The sequence below is a fragment of the Girardinichthys multiradiatus genome, chromosome 7 (genome assembly GCF_021462225.1).
Source record: "Girardinichthys multiradiatus isolate DD_20200921_A chromosome 7, DD_fGirMul_XY1, whole genome shotgun sequence".
NCBI classification, from domain to species: domain Eukaryota; kingdom Metazoa; phylum Chordata; class Actinopteri; order Cyprinodontiformes; family Goodeidae; genus Girardinichthys; species Girardinichthys multiradiatus.
Window position 1 is genome coordinate 12,886,004 of NC_061800.1, and position 15,385 is coordinate 12,901,388.

General features: G+C 40.7%; 1 protein-coding gene across 2 annotated transcripts in view; it reads right to left on the minus strand.

The window, feature by feature from the left end:
• Positions 1-15,385, minus strand: part of zmym2 (zinc finger, MYM-type 2) — a 38,054-nt gene that overhangs the window by 18,813 nt on the left and 3,856 nt on the right. For both annotated transcript variants that reach the window (XM_047370031.1, XM_047370030.1), the window contains exons 2-13: positions 8,788-9,501; positions 8,351-8,519; positions 5,854-6,008; positions 5,059-5,207; positions 4,747-4,909; positions 3,254-3,466; positions 2,989-3,133; positions 2,473-2,588; positions 1,237-1,356; positions 790-940; positions 472-644; positions 205-370 (exon numbers count right to left, since the gene is read on the minus strand). In XM_047370031.1, the coding sequence (XP_047225987.1) occupies positions 205-370; positions 472-644; positions 790-940; positions 1,237-1,356; positions 2,473-2,588; positions 2,989-3,133; positions 3,254-3,466; positions 4,747-4,909; positions 5,059-5,207; positions 5,854-6,008; positions 8,351-8,519; positions 8,788-9,486 (2,419 nt within the window). In that variant the 5' untranslated portion in view covers positions 9,487-9,501. The remainder of the gene's footprint in view (positions 1-204; positions 371-471; positions 645-789; positions 941-1,236; positions 1,357-2,472; positions 2,589-2,988; positions 3,134-3,253; positions 3,467-4,746; positions 4,910-5,058; positions 5,208-5,853; positions 6,009-8,350; positions 8,520-8,787; positions 9,502-15,385) is intronic.

Here is a 15,385-nt window from a genome sequence, read left to right on the forward strand (position 1 = left end):
ATAACAAAACATTTAATAAACACTATTCTACTCAGGGCCAACTAAGTAGACCCAACCTACTTTTCCTGAAAGATATCTTAACCACAGCTAACAAATGAGAATTCATACCATAAGAAGCTTAAAACATGTATTCAGAGGTCCTGCTGCAGCCTGAAGTTTCCCCTAAAAACAAACATGGTGTACAGAAAGAAACTCAGTCTGTACCCAAAGTGGTGTTCTCTGGTCCCTTCTGTGTGACCAAGATGGGATCATTCTGCTGACAGTAGAACCTCAGCAGACACTCTTGGTCACAGAAATGCTTCATCTCTGCTCTCCACATCACAGACTCCGTCAGGCTTCCCTGCACTTTGCAGCAGTCACATCTCGCCGCCTGGTGGCCAAGAGAAGACCATTTCAGACCATGAATGCCTTCTTTTAATGACCACATACTGTTCCTTGACAATAGTTTTCATTTTTTATGAGAGAGCTGACCTTGTAGTACCAGTCACTGAACGTTTTGGAACAAGCGTCACTGCAAAAGTCCCGGGTCATGCCTCCGAGCTGCTGGGTGATGCCTCTCTTACAGAGCTGGCTGCAGTGGTTGCAGCTCACGCACTTGAGCCCCAGCCGTCTGATAAAATCCTGTTTAAACAGTAGCTTACAGCCTGGAGAACAGAGGGAGAGAGAACATTCAAACAAATTAACAAGATGAATGAAAAGGACAGAGAAACAATCTGAAGCCTATTAATCAATCAAATGAGTTATAAGGAAAGGTTTATCAAGAGTCCTTGAGGAGAAGAGAGGAGGTACCTTCACTACAGAATGGTTTCTTGACACCAGAGAACTTGACCATCTCATGAAGGGTCTTCTCTTCTTGGCAGTACTCACAAAATGTCACAATGCAGTGGAGCTTCTTGTAATCCTCACAACATGTCTTACTGCAGAACTGATAAACCTTATCCTGAAAACAAACACACATTTGTGTAAATATTACTGCATCTATTTCAAATGAAGATTTGCTTTCTTGTCATTAAAAAGCTTATTATTTTTTCATTAACATCGAAATCATCATAAAACATAAGACAATAACAAATGACAGCTGAAGCTAATGGATAGTCAGCAAAGCTTAAATTCAATGTAAACTAATTTATGTAATGTTTGTTAATTGTTCCTTGAATGTCCAAAAAGTGCGCTGCCTGCAGTTCAGGGATCTCCGACAACTGCAGAGTTATTATTAAATATTTCTGATGGTCTGACCTGCCACTCCAGAACTTCAGGCTTCAAGCTGAACGCTCCTCGGCAGTAGTTACATTTCAGCTGGGCAGAGCTGTTGCTGAGAGGCGTCTGACCATTGCTGGTTGTCTGAAGGGTAGCATTCTGTAAAGAAAGGAAGCAAAAGGTCAGACGTGCAACTTGTTCAGATAAAAGTTATTAACTAACCTAATCAACTGATCGACATAATATGGTCCAAACCTGCCTTTGCAAATGGTTTATCAGTATATTGAAATCATTTAACTTTTAACAAATGTTGTTTTCTCCTCGGTGTGTTAAACAATGCATAGCAGAGTTAAAACAATGATTAAGTTGTAAACTCCACTGAATAAACCTGATGTGTTTCAGGTGCAATTCCTTAAATTCTGTGCTGACTTTAGACCCAGTGGACCAACACCAGCAGATGACATTGCTACCCAAATCATCACGGGCTGTAGAAACCCTACACTGGACATCAAGGATTCTGTACCACTACACCCTGAAGACCTTTGAAAACATTGAGCAACGGCCTTTTTTTCCTCTCCTCTGCTCCTGATGTTCCCAGTGGTTCAGGGTTGGCTTAACACAAGGAATGGGATAGGTGTCACCCATATCCTGGATATGTCTGAAGCACTGACTCCAGTCAACACTTTGAATGGGCTTTGGTTCACAATCCTCTAAAAGCTTTTAATATCCTTGTTGCACGAGCACCGTTTTCACTCATCTTTCTCTTAATATGCTTGTATACAGGATTCTAAACAGCCAGCATCTTTGGCAATGCCCCTTTGTGGCTTCTTCATCTAGCGGAGGGTTTCCATAACTGCCTGGTAGACAACAAAAAATAATTCTTTTATTTGACCTATTCAATGCTCTATATTTTTTGCATCCTCATTAGACTTAACATCAAAATGAACATAAATTAACCCCTTAAATATTCTACTCTGTGTGCACTGAAGCTATGTAATAAAACTTTCCCTTTTTGAATTCAATTACTGGAATATATAAACATTTTGATAATGTCCTATTTTATTGGGATGCACCTGTAAAGTAAAAATCCAAAACCATGTTTGCTAAATTCATAAAATATAAACGTATGCTCCTTTACAACCACCTTAATCATCTTCATGTGCTAAACAGTGTAGCATTTCCCTCCTAGCTCCATTAAAGAGGTGGTTTGCTTTAATCTACAACATGAACAGGACAGAAGCATTGTTTGTTGTAAAGCGACAGGACAGTCCTCACCTGGAACTTGGTTACACATTGTGAGCTGCAGAAGTTGAGGATGTTGCCCTCTGGCAGTGTGGCCTGGTACTGCGGTAATGAGCTTCTTTTACAGAAATGACATGTAGGTTCTTTGTCTGCGCACACAAACGTTTATGAAATATAAATATTGCAGACTTTTTCTTATGCTCCTCTTGATACACAAATATGTTTTTAATCTACAAATTAAAAGTTTGAACATTTACTGAAGAGGAGACAGATGGGTTAAAAATAAGCTTTCCCATTATGTTAACTAACCAGCAAACACAGACACCTCTAGACCTAAACATATTAATTCAAAGATTCAACTTTAACAAACTGAACGTTTATCTACTAGAAACCTTGAAATCATAACCCTGACTAACGGATGTGCAACAAAAACAGGTACCCTGGTAAGTTGACTTGTTTTACACTTGATAAATCTTGTAATTAAATCTGATCCCAAACCAGCTCAGTTTATGTTCCATGTTTATGTGAAATGTCATTTTGATTACTCACTGATGAATGATGTCAGCTTGCCCTTGTTCATGCAGCTGACCGAGCAGTAGGAGCTCATGCAGCCGCCTGCTCCGAGGCTTTGGAGCACCTCGCCTGTCTTGATTAGTGTTTTGCAAGTCATACAGCAGGCAAGTTTACTGTGGGCCTGATTGGGAGAACGTCACATCGAGACATGAAGAACCTTTAGACACTGATATAAGTGACTGAAACCATAATGATCCAATAAAAACAAAAGATGCATGTACAGCAGGGCGGCCTGTCATACCTGTTTGTAGTCCCTGATGCAGTTCTGGCAGCAGAAGCGTTTCTGCTGGCCATCGACCAGCAGGAAGTGGTTGGCTGATGCCCGACTTGGCAGATAGTCCCCACACTGTTCGCAGCAGTTCATGATCAGCCCGTTGGCCTTGCGGTAAACGTTGAAACATGGGTCGCTGCAGATCTTATGGGTCACATTCTTAAAGCTAACCTCATGCCGAATCTGGAGATGGGAAAAAGAAACGTTTCACACAGCAGCAAACAGAAACTGATTATCTTTTAAATTACATGAATCTGTGTAGTTCTACCTTAATCTGCCTATATCACCGAACAGCTGAAAGTTCCACTGTAGCAGAATATGCATGCGCATTTAATTACGTCTGCAGCCTAATACAGACTAAGAATTGCTTAGTGTTAATAAAGACACTAAACAACAGTGATGAAGAGAATGCAGGAAAGAAAGGTCAGAGAGATTGGACTAGACAATACTGAAGACAGATGAGAATAAAGATAGACAAAACATGAATAATTCATATTTTAACGAGAATGAGAACGAGAAGATAAAGATAATGCAATAGGGCTCTGCCATGCAATATGTCAAAAAAAAAAAAAAAAACACACCCAGGTAGACTCATGCCACCAAACCGATGGTCTCTGGGCCTGAAAGAGCAAAGTGTTTCCTCTGGACGGGACTAAGCCTCCACCAAGCTTTAGTGCAGAAGCAAGCAGATGTAGTCTCCAACTTTTTTGTCTCTTGCTCCCTTTTCTTATTTTAGCATTGTGAAACTCTCATTAGAACCTTCTTAAGTTAAAACAGTACAAAAAGCTAATTCTTGCAAAGTTTTAACTGGTTTCCAGCATATCTACTGAACCAACACATGGAGCCTTCAGGCAACACATCCACAGACTTAATGAACTATCTCATTACATACTGATGAATTCATCAGTAAATTATTTGTCTTTTTCATGAAAAGATAAAAATAACGATGGTTCTTAAATGATTCTATTCGAAGCAGCTAACCAGTTTGGTTTTCCAGAACCAGAGAGCCACTCCAGAGCAGAAATATTAGATAACATTCAACGCCTCATCTAGTATGTTTGATCTTCCCCCTGCTTTTCTAAATCTCTAGGGAAGACGAAAGTTTAAACAGACAGTCGATTCACAAAGATCAGATTTTCTCAGTATTTCTATAAAAAGCTGTCTATGGATCAATAACTTTGTTTGTAAAAGTTGTATTAGTAGTAGGTGGATGTGAATGTTCCTTACAGTGCTGATCAGAGTAAAAAGGTTAACAATGGAGCTGGGAAAAGCTCTCAGATTCCTCAATCGCTGACCAGTATTTATGAGGAGCGCTGCAAGGATCTATAAATCCAGAACTGTTCAGAAACATGGTTTCCAGTTTCCATTAAAATTACCTTTGTGGATGTAGCTCTATGAAGTTGTAACATAGAAGTAATAAATCAATAGATGAATATAATATTAAGGATGTTGGACAGACTGACCTCTGTGAGCTTTCCGCAGACGGTGCATTTGTTTTTCAGGCCTGTTTTAGGCGGGTTGTTCTTGTTCTCGTACGCTCCTAAGCAGCCAGTTGTACAGAACTCCTGAAAAGACTCGCTGGAGTCCACCTGGGCCACAATTGTACCCTTAATGTGTGTGATGTCCCTGGAAAACAAACAAACCACATGGTTCTTTCTACAGGAAGCTGATTGGTGAGCTTAAAAAAACAACAACTTGTGACTGAACTAAAAATCTGTTATGAGCTTGTAGCACAGAAAAATAAAACATGGATTTAAAGGAATAACAAGGCTCACTTTTTGCACATCGTGCAGGTCTTCTTGGGTGCAGGTTTGTGTGAAAAGGCAGAGAGACAAGTGGTGGAGCAGAACAAGTGTGAAGAGCCTTTTCGCTGGTAGGCTGTTTGGCCTTTCTTCAGAGGCTTTCTACAGTTAGCACAGGTCACCTGTGAGGTACACATAAAAATTTCACAGAGCGAAGGTTTCCAAATACAGAATCCCTTTACATTAGTCAGGTTAAAATACAATACTTTCCCCGACTCATTGTTGTAGAGTTTTCAGTCCCTCTGAGCCAAATTGAAAGTAAAACAAAACCGTTTACTATGATTTTATGGCAGATATCCATTCATCCATCTGGATGGATACAAATGAATGGCAGGATGGACAGATACAGAGGATAAATAGTTGGATGATTGGATACAAAATACAGTAGATAGATTTATTTTACACAATCTTATTTTTCCCAAACAAATATCTAAAATATATTTACATCTATTTCCATACTTTATTAGACTCAAATCAAGTGTGGAAAAGTATGGAAGAATGACTGGGCTCTCAGTCATTCTTAGGCCATATTTGAAGTATAAATACAAAAATGAACTATGACTGGAGATATCCCTCCATCCGTCCATGCATCATGGATAGATTTACAACAGGATAAAGATTACAGCGTGGAAATACAGTTTTTTTCCCATGCTGCCATTTCTGCCCCGTAGTTACACACCTAAAACAGATTTAAACAGAACTGCAGATTTTCTATAAAGGATAGATAAAACAAGTCTAATTAATAGACCCCTGCCCAGGGGACCTTACCTTGACGGTCCTGGGTAGTGTCTGGGAACCTGAGGAGGAAGTGGAGGAGGAAGACTGGCCTGCAGGCTTGAGCAGTGAGGTGGCAGGCGATGGAGAGTCCACCCCTGTTTGCTTTTGGTTGCGGGGAACTGAGGCCGACTGAGAGATCCATGAGTCTACAACGAAGGGAAGGAAAGGGAATCTTAAGTCTGCAGTCGTGATTTTCTTACCAGCATTCCCTACATGATTACATGTTTAGGATCATTCATTTGGTATTTTTTACTGGAAACATAATTGCAGGAGGCAGAGAGGCAAGCAAAGGCAAAACACAAATATGGCATCTTAAAAGCTGCAGGCATGCAGCATTGGTCTAAATCAGTGTGTAACCCAGATGACCAATGAGAGAGTATCCTAACAGTACTAGAAACATAAACTCATTCCAACAATAACTTTAAAAGGGGGGTGGCAAACAGCAAACATGACACCGTTTTAAAACTTTTAATCACAGCAACCACAATCAGCCGCCTCAGAACCTCTCTGAGAAAATTCCCAGACTAGACTTAAAGTGCATCTATTCTAATACCATCACCAAATCCCACTCTCTACACAGTTTTCCTATTCATGGACAATGAAAAATGTCCATATAGTAGCTGTTTAAAAAGACACAAACTGTTACAGTAAGGTGCCTCCACACAGGTTCTACATAATACAATCAAAGCACAGTGTGTTGCAAAAGTATCCATTCCTTTTCTACATTTGACATCTCAACCTCAAAATATGATGCAATTTATTGGGATCTGGAAATGCAAGAAATATAACTTTGTATATGGTTTTCAAAGCATTTTACAAAGAAAAACCTGAGAACTGAGAGAAGCTTAAGGGTTATAAAGACAACATCCCAACATTTAAAATTCTCAATGAGCAGAAGGGTTGCAAACAGCGAATTTCCAGTAAAATTACAGAAACTTTTAATGGGAACTCAAAAGGAATTAACTGGAAATTTGGGATAACTTAATAAAATGTCCCATATCCTATAGGTAGACTTAGATGTGTTTGCAAGTTAAACATTAAATATATTTAGCCAATAACATCAACCAAATTACTCTTTATGCAGTCCACAAAATTAAAATGTGTAGCTTCAACAGTCTCGTGCTCTGGGCTCAAACACACAGCCTGAAAGGTCCAGGGATTCAGAAACCATCTGGTTCTGTGGGAGTGGTCTACTGTAAGTGTGCAATCATGTGCATGTGACTGAGGAACAACACAGATATACTCAAGATATAATTGCATGATAACTAGTGGCTTTTCTCATCAAGGTTATACAAAGAAATATTTTTCCCCAACTATATTAAAATCCGTGTTAAGGACCAAAGAAGTTTTCCAACTTTGAAAATTTAATTCACAGAAGTTTGTCAAAGTGCCTAGTCAGCATCGCTCAATTCATCGCTCTAATATAGAAGAGTATGGCACCACTGCACCTACTCAGACATGGTGGTCCGCCTAAATCGACAGGCCCAGGAAGGAGAGCATTAATCAGTAGAGCAGCCAAGAGGCCTATGGTAACTCTGGAAAAGCTGCAGAGACTCACGGCTCAGGTGGGAAAATCTGTTGACAGGAAACTATTACTTCTGTGCTCCACTAATCTGGCCTGGCGAAAAGAAAGTCGTTGAAAGAAACTCATATTAACTCTTGTTAGCAGTTTGCCACAAGTCATGTAGGTGGACCTTAGCATGTGGGGCAACGTGGCCTCGGTTAGAAGAGATCGAAATTAAAACTTTTACGCCTAAAATCAGAATCAAGTTATCTGGGGTGGAAAATAAACACACTGCACATCATCCTGAACAAACCATCCCCACTGTAAAACATGGTGGTAGCAGCATCATGCTGGGGGTCGCCTTTGTCCAGCAGGAAAGTGGAAGCTGGTCAGAGTTGATAGAAAGATGGATGAAGCTAAATAAAGAGAAGCACTGGAATGAAAACCTGATAGAGGCTGCAGAAGATCAGGACAATGACCTGAGAGGAACAACCAGAGCTACAATGGAAGGGTTTATATGAAAACATATTCATGTGCTCTAATGGCACCGTTTTATGTTGGCAGATATACTTCATTCAATCTGACAGCTGCTGCATAAACTTGAAAAAAAAAAAGAGGGTAAAAATAAAAAGTTGACTATATTTACTCAGGGGCACTGAAAAAACATTAGATTTTAATTTGTAATAAATGTTACATTTATTCTTTTTCTTCTACTACTTTCTGTTAGTTCATCAAATAGAATCAAAGTTTGTGATTATAATGTGAAAAAAATTGAAATGTCTCGAGGGATACTTTAGGAAGGCAGTTTAGTTATCTTCTCATGTGTTCGTTTCAGATGACACCAAGGATGGCAGCAGGAGGCATCAATTCTTCATGAGTTCTGCTAGAGTGCCCAATTTTCCACTGACTAAAAAGACAGTGGGCCTACATTTATGGCCATTCTAACACTTCACCTGACAGGAAATGGTTAACTTAATTTATTACCTGCTCCTTTGTGTGTTCCTGTGTCTCCATTCTGAACCAGCTGGCTGGCGGAGCCTGAGCCCCGGCCAGGGTTAAAGGAGGTGGTTGGTCGAGCAGATGGGGTTTCAGGATTCAGACTGAAGGCACTGCTGATCTGCAGACCGTTCTCCTCTGTATCGTTTTCATCTGCCTAAAGACAAGATGCAACAGAGGTTACAGCTTTCTCTTGCAAGAAAACCATCTGAAAACAAGGTAACAAACGAACCAAAGACAACTTTTCTCCTATTTGTATAGGACATAAAAAAAACATTTGGCCTAAATGGCCATAAGGTATCTGCATGCCAACTGCCAGAATCATTTTAATGGCCACAGTGGTCGCTGTGAACCTGCACAAAAAGATGGCCAGTGTTTACTAGCGTTTCTGCTTCATGTGAGCTGAATGAATGCAAAATTCTCACCTCTAAAACAGCTGCTGCTCCACCTTGGAGGGACGTCACAGAGGTTATCATCAGGTTGATGTCTGCCTGGGCATCATCTGAATCTGGTGGCGTGTTTACTGCGGAAACCGCAGAGCTTTTCTGGTTACTGGAGCCTAGTGTGGTAACACTGGAGATCTTGATTTCTGAATCTGGATCATGGTTGCTGAGTGCACCAGGTGAGTGCGATGCAGAGGAGTCCCCGGGGGGTACAGGCGAGAGGGAAGAGGTCTCTTTCTGTTCACAGTCCTCCTCGTCATCAATGACGATAGGCTCTGGTGCTGTGGTTGGAGGCTTCTGGGATGCGGCCACCATGGATGCATCGGAAGACGGAGGTGAGTCGGGGCTCTTGGAAGGCATTGCTGCTGTGTCTTCTGCTGCAGCATCTGCAGCCTCAACAGCTGGCTGCTCTGCACTCTCCGTGTTGGGTTCGTCTGGAGACGAGGCTGCAGCAGGAGGAGGCTGGGAAGCCTCCTCCTCTACAAGAACTACATCATCATCATTGTCCTCTGTGCCACCCTCGTTTGTGGCTTCATCTCCTGTTTCCATGGATACTGGCTCCCCAGACTCCTCAGCAGGAGGTGGGGACGGTTGTTGGGAGGAAGGAGTGGCAACGAGCAGCTCCGCCTTCTCCTCTGCTTCCTCTGCCACAACAGGGTTTGGCTCTGACTCCCCATCCATCACTAAGGCAACCACCTGGCAAGTCAAACAAAAGCCATTTAGGACATAATTAAGAGAAGCCCACACCAGCAATTAGTTTTACAATGTCTGACAGCTGTACAGGTAGCGTAGGTATCCCCTGAGGTAAACCTCTGAAGGAACAGAGTCCTCATTGCCATGGTTTTACCTTTTTATGTGTTTAAGTCATTGTGCTCTTTGGTCTCTTTATTTGCCCCCCATGAAATTTGGTTGCATTAACCCTCTAATATATCGCTTTTCACATTATTCCCTCAAGCGTGTCATAAATCTGTGTTTTGACTTCAAACAAACATCTACATTTCTCTGGATGCTCTGCATTTAGTCAAAGTCTAAATGGACGTCTTGGTGGTGTGATGCGTGTGATTTAGGTCACGCATGTCTATTTGTTATTTATTTATTATTACAAGGATCACATTGAACTAATGTAAATTCTGCAATTATCCGTTGACAGAAACAGTCCATCTACAGAATATATATATCATTAACTAATTCAGTAAATACCTTGTTTATTAGCAGCATTCAAGATGTAAAACCGGACAAAACCAGTTAATAATAATTTCACAGATGGAATCTAAATTATATTAGCCGACATACAGGTCCTTCTCAAAATATTAGCATATTGTGATAAAGTTCATTATTTTCCATAATGTAATGATGAAAATTTAACATTCATATATTTTAGATTCATTGCACACTAACTGAAATATTTCAGGTCTTTTATTGTCTTAATACGGATGATTTTGGCATACAGCTCATGAAAACCCAAAATTCCTATCTCACAAAATTAGCATATCATTAAAAGGGTCTCTAAACGAGCTATGAACCTAATCATCTGAATCAACGAGTTAACTCTAAACACCTGCAAAAGATTCCTGAGGCCTTTAAAACTCCCAGCCTGGTTCATCACTCAAAACCCCAATCATGGGTAAGACTGCCGACCTGACTGCTGTCCAGAAGGCCACTATTGACACCCTCAAGCAAGAGGGTAAGACACAGAAAGAAATTTCTGAACAAATAGGCTGTTCCCAGAGTGCTGTATCAAGGCACCTCAGTGGGAAGTCTGGGGGAAGGAAAAAGTGTGGCAGAAAACGCTGCACAACGAGAAGAGGTGACCGGACCCTGAGGAAGATTGTGGAGAAGGGCCGATTCCAGACCTTGGGGGACCTGCGGAAGCAGTGGACTGAGTCTGGAGTAGAAACATCCAGAGCCACCGTGCACAGGCGTGTGCAGGAAATGGGCTACAGGTGCCGCATTCCCCAGGTCAAGCCACTTTTGAACCAGAAACAGCGGCAGAAGCGCCTGACCTGGGCTACAGAGAAGCAGCACTGGACTGTTGCTCAGTGGTCCAAAGTACTTTTTTTGGATGAAAGCAAATTCTGCATGTCATTCAGAAATCAAGGTGCCAGAGTCTGGAGGAAGACTGGGGAGAAGGAAATGCCAAAATGCCAGAAGTCCAGTGTCAAGTACCCACAGTCAGTGATGGTCTGGGGTGCCGTGTCAGCTGCTGGTGTTGGTCCACTGTGTTTTATCAAGGGCAGGGTCAATGCAGCTAGCTATCAGGAGATTTTGGAGCACTTCATGCTTCCATCTGCTGAAAAGCTTTATGGAGATGAAGATTTCATTTTTCAGCACGACCTGGCACCTGCTCACAGTGCCAAAACCACTGGTAAATGGTTTACTGACCATGGTATCACTGTGCTCAATTGGCCTGCCAACTCTCCTGACCTGAACCCCATAGAGAATCTGTGGGATATTGTGAAGAGAACGTTGAGAGACTCAAGACCCAACACTCTGGATGAGCTAAAGGCCGCTATCGAAGCATCCTGGGCCTCCATAAGACCTCAGCAGTGCCACAGGCTGATTGCCTCCATGCCACGCCGCATTGAAGCAGTCATTTCTGCAAAAGGATTCCCGACCAAGTATTGAGTGCATAACTGTACATGATTATTTGAAGGTTGACGTTTTTTGTATTAAAAACACTTTTCTTTTATTGGTCAGATGAAATATGCTAATTTTGTGAGTTAAGAATTTTGGGTTTTCATGAGCTGTATGCCAAAATTATCCGTATTAAGACAATAAAAGACCTGAAATATTTCAGTTAGTGTGCAATGAATCTAAAATATATGAATGTTAAATTTTCATCATGACATTATGGAAAATAATGAACTTTATCACAATATGCTAATATTTTGAGAAGGACCTGTAAAGATGAATTATTGGTTTATCTTTTCTAAAAATAAGTCCCTTTCCTTAGCAGTACATTAGAATACCTCAGCTGAGTCTAGCCGCTAAAACCATTCAGGTAAGAACAACTTATTACTATTACTATTACTATTATACTAAAAGTTTTTATATTAAAAACACCAGAATGCATCGATTCGGTGGTGGGACCCAATTCTTGTGGCGATATAGTGAAAAATAAAAAGTGATAAGGGACTAACAGGAGTGAATGTTATTTGAATCAAGACTTTTGACATTTAAAAGTTAAAATGTTTTTGCCAATAAGATAACAAATTTTGCCAACTTAATATAAAAAACAGAACTGTACTTTGTTTTATGTTTCTTGTTTATTTTCTTTTAATTATTTTTGGTTTGTTTTTACTTTTTTTTTTATTAATTTTCCTTATTTCTTAGAGAAGAGAGATGTGGGCAGTTTTAGGGGGTACAATGGCCCTGAGTGGTCAAGACGACGCTTCATGAATCCCCCACTGAGTTAAAAACACATAGGAACGCCTAAGAATCAAGTAGGAATCGGTTACAATACCTAAGAATTAACTAGAATTTCTTAAGAATTAACAGATGTTTTGGATTCTTCGGCACCAAAACGTTGAACAGCTCAAAACTTTTGCCATGAATTCCAGATGGCTCAGGAATTGCAAGAACTGATAAAGAATAAAATATGAACCAGTCACAAATTAAGGAACTTCTTACAGTTCAACTAATAATCCACAATTTAGTAATTCTTGGTGATTTGTATTATTTGTGGTCTGTGTGGATTAGGCAGGTAAAAAGGTTGAACATATTACAGTCTCATGGAAACTGCTGGATTGAGAAATGATGGCAACCTTTTAGAAATGTCAGAGCTAAGATAAGGGTTTACTGTTCAAGGTGTAATACACACAGAGACTGAGGCTAACCTTGCTAATTGCCAATGTAAGATGCTATGGGTCAGGGGTTCCCAAATCCAGTCCTGGAGAGCTACTATTGTGCAACTTTTAGATGGATCTTTGCTCCAACACAAATGGACGGCTCCTTACCAGGCCTCTGCAGAGCTGAATGAGAGAATTCAGGCATTAGATTCAGGTGGGTTGAAGTAGGAATGCATCTAAATGCTGCAGGATAGCAGCTCTCCAGGACTGGACTCGGGCACCTCTACTACAGACGCTTTAAAATGTCAAAACAGTTAGGGCTGAGACAATTATTAATCGTGATTATTCGATTATTGAAATAATTCCCAACCAATTTAGTAATTGAAAAATCGTTAACCGGAGTTTACAGACTCTAAAAAAAGGCCTTTTGTTAAAGGAACAACCTACTCAGAGCAGCGATTAAGCCAAAACTGTAGAAAATATAGACATTTTGCATTTAAGATGCTCTATTGCAAACTCCTCAAGTGGCAAAGTTTTAGCTTCACCTGATTCAAATCCTGCAAAAAATCTCCTAAGCACCTTCTGCCACCCGATTATTGATCGGGTTAATCAGAACAAAAAGTCATCAGATCAATCGATTAGCAAAATAATCATTTGTTGCAATGCTAAAATCAGTAATTATTTTGTGTTTCATACTGAATGCTCTCACAGACACAATGTGATATTACCCCTGCTCATAACATAAGCAACTAAGCATAGAAAGAATATTTTTAAAAGCTTTTTAATTAAAGTTGTTAAACAGAAACCAGTTTTGGCAAGTCAAACCTTTACAGAAACTGGAGATCAGATCTGATCAGTATGAACTGCTTACTATCTCCACAGCCACAACTTACCTTCGCCTTTTTTTTACATTTTTGGCACCTCTTTTCCCAACTAGTGGAACTCCACACCTTCTCTCACCTGCTACCTTTCCACAAAAGGTACTCACTCGTTGTCCTTGACAACCAGTGAAGCTACACCTTAGTTGCTAGGGTGATGGTAAGGCCCACCACCTCTAAAAAAAACTCGCTCGCTGTGTGCCTCATCTGAATCTTGTTGTTTTAGTAATCATGGTTATGCTATAGCAATCTGCATGGTGAAGAACACATGAATGGAGCTCAAACAATGCAAGCAACAATGAAGTACTATCAGTGCTACCAATCTAAAAACCAAACTTGAACAGTAAAAGGTCTGCTGTCAGATTTGGTATCACACTCAGGGAGAACCTTTGAGGACGTGTACACTCAAAAGCCTGATCCTTTTCTGTCACGTAGCAGTCAGGGTGGCTGCGAGCCCCATACATCACATCACTGCTGACAGCTGCAGCACAGAAACACACATCTACACAAACGGATGCAAAAGCAAACTCTGATCTCTGTAGCTCGTTATTCACCTCAACAGACACATGAGACAGGAAGAGCCTGAAAGCACAAAAACACATCGCCTTGAGCTTTAACAGAGGCTAGTATACGCTACAAAGGAGCTATGTCCCTTGAACCACAACATCTTGGCATCACCATGGTGGCCATTTTGATCCCAGCTCTGCCCCATAGCAGCATCTTAAGGGGACACAGGGTAAGAAAGTGTCCGGTCACAAATTATTTCACAGCTTTTATTACACTTCAACTTCACAAACATTTCAGCCAGGCTAAATTTCAGCATGTCAGGTTTTCATTCATTTTCTGTCTCTTATAAGTGTCCTGGTGTTCCCAGATCTGAGCCAGTGCCGGGTGTTGTTGTATCAGCAAAGCTCTGCAGCCAGAGGATGCCCTCCAGCCTCCCTATGAAACATCACATGATTCTAAACTGGGACACATCCTACTTTAACTGGTGACGACTCATCCCAACTACCAACAGGTCAAGATTAAGGACATATTTTAAAAGCAACATGCACAATTTGTTCCTCCAAACATTCTCCTCAATCTCAAAACTTTTAAATTAACCTCCAGGAGGGACAGTGAAGAGAAGAATAGATTTAGACTATATTGCCAAAAGTATTGGGTCACACCACCAAATCGATGTATTCTGGTGCTCCAGTCACTTCTGGGTGGCTGCAGGTGCCTAAGGTTTGGTGTGGAGAAACATGGCTGACCTGGTGAGAGTCCTGACCTCAACCTTCCTGAAAACCTTTGGGATGAATTAGAGCGGAGGCTGTAATTCTGGTTTTCTCATCTAACTATGATGAACACACTCCTAAACCTTGAGGAAGATGTTTACAGAATAGTTAAAACTGCTATTGCTGACGACGGTGGGTCCATCAACAAATTGGACCTTATAGATTAAAAATAGGATGTTCTCAAAGTCCATGTACATGTAAAAGTAGACAGAGAAATACTTTTGGCAATATATTGTATGTAGGGTACAATTTCCATCTTACTCCTCCTATAGCCGTAGATATATGGATTCTAGAGAAAGTCCCAGAGTGACTGGAGGTTTTTACCGTATGGAGAAAGCAAAGCAGTGTTGCCCCTCCTCCACTTCTTGCTGCCCACTATTAGCCAGCTGAAATAACACCACTAGACATTTCCCTCACTTAGAAGAGAGGCAAATTTGGTTATTTAGAAACAAACGGCACATAAAGTGAGGAAATTTGTATTTAGCAAATCTGCTCTGTTGCAGCAATGTGTCTTGGCAATAAATCTTATACCATTGGAAACCCAGTTTATTTGCCATTTAATGGTGCCACATGTGTAAGGAAAATGCATTTGTGAGTTGAGAAGCAGAGTTGAGTATGTGGGCTCTGCCCATGAAAA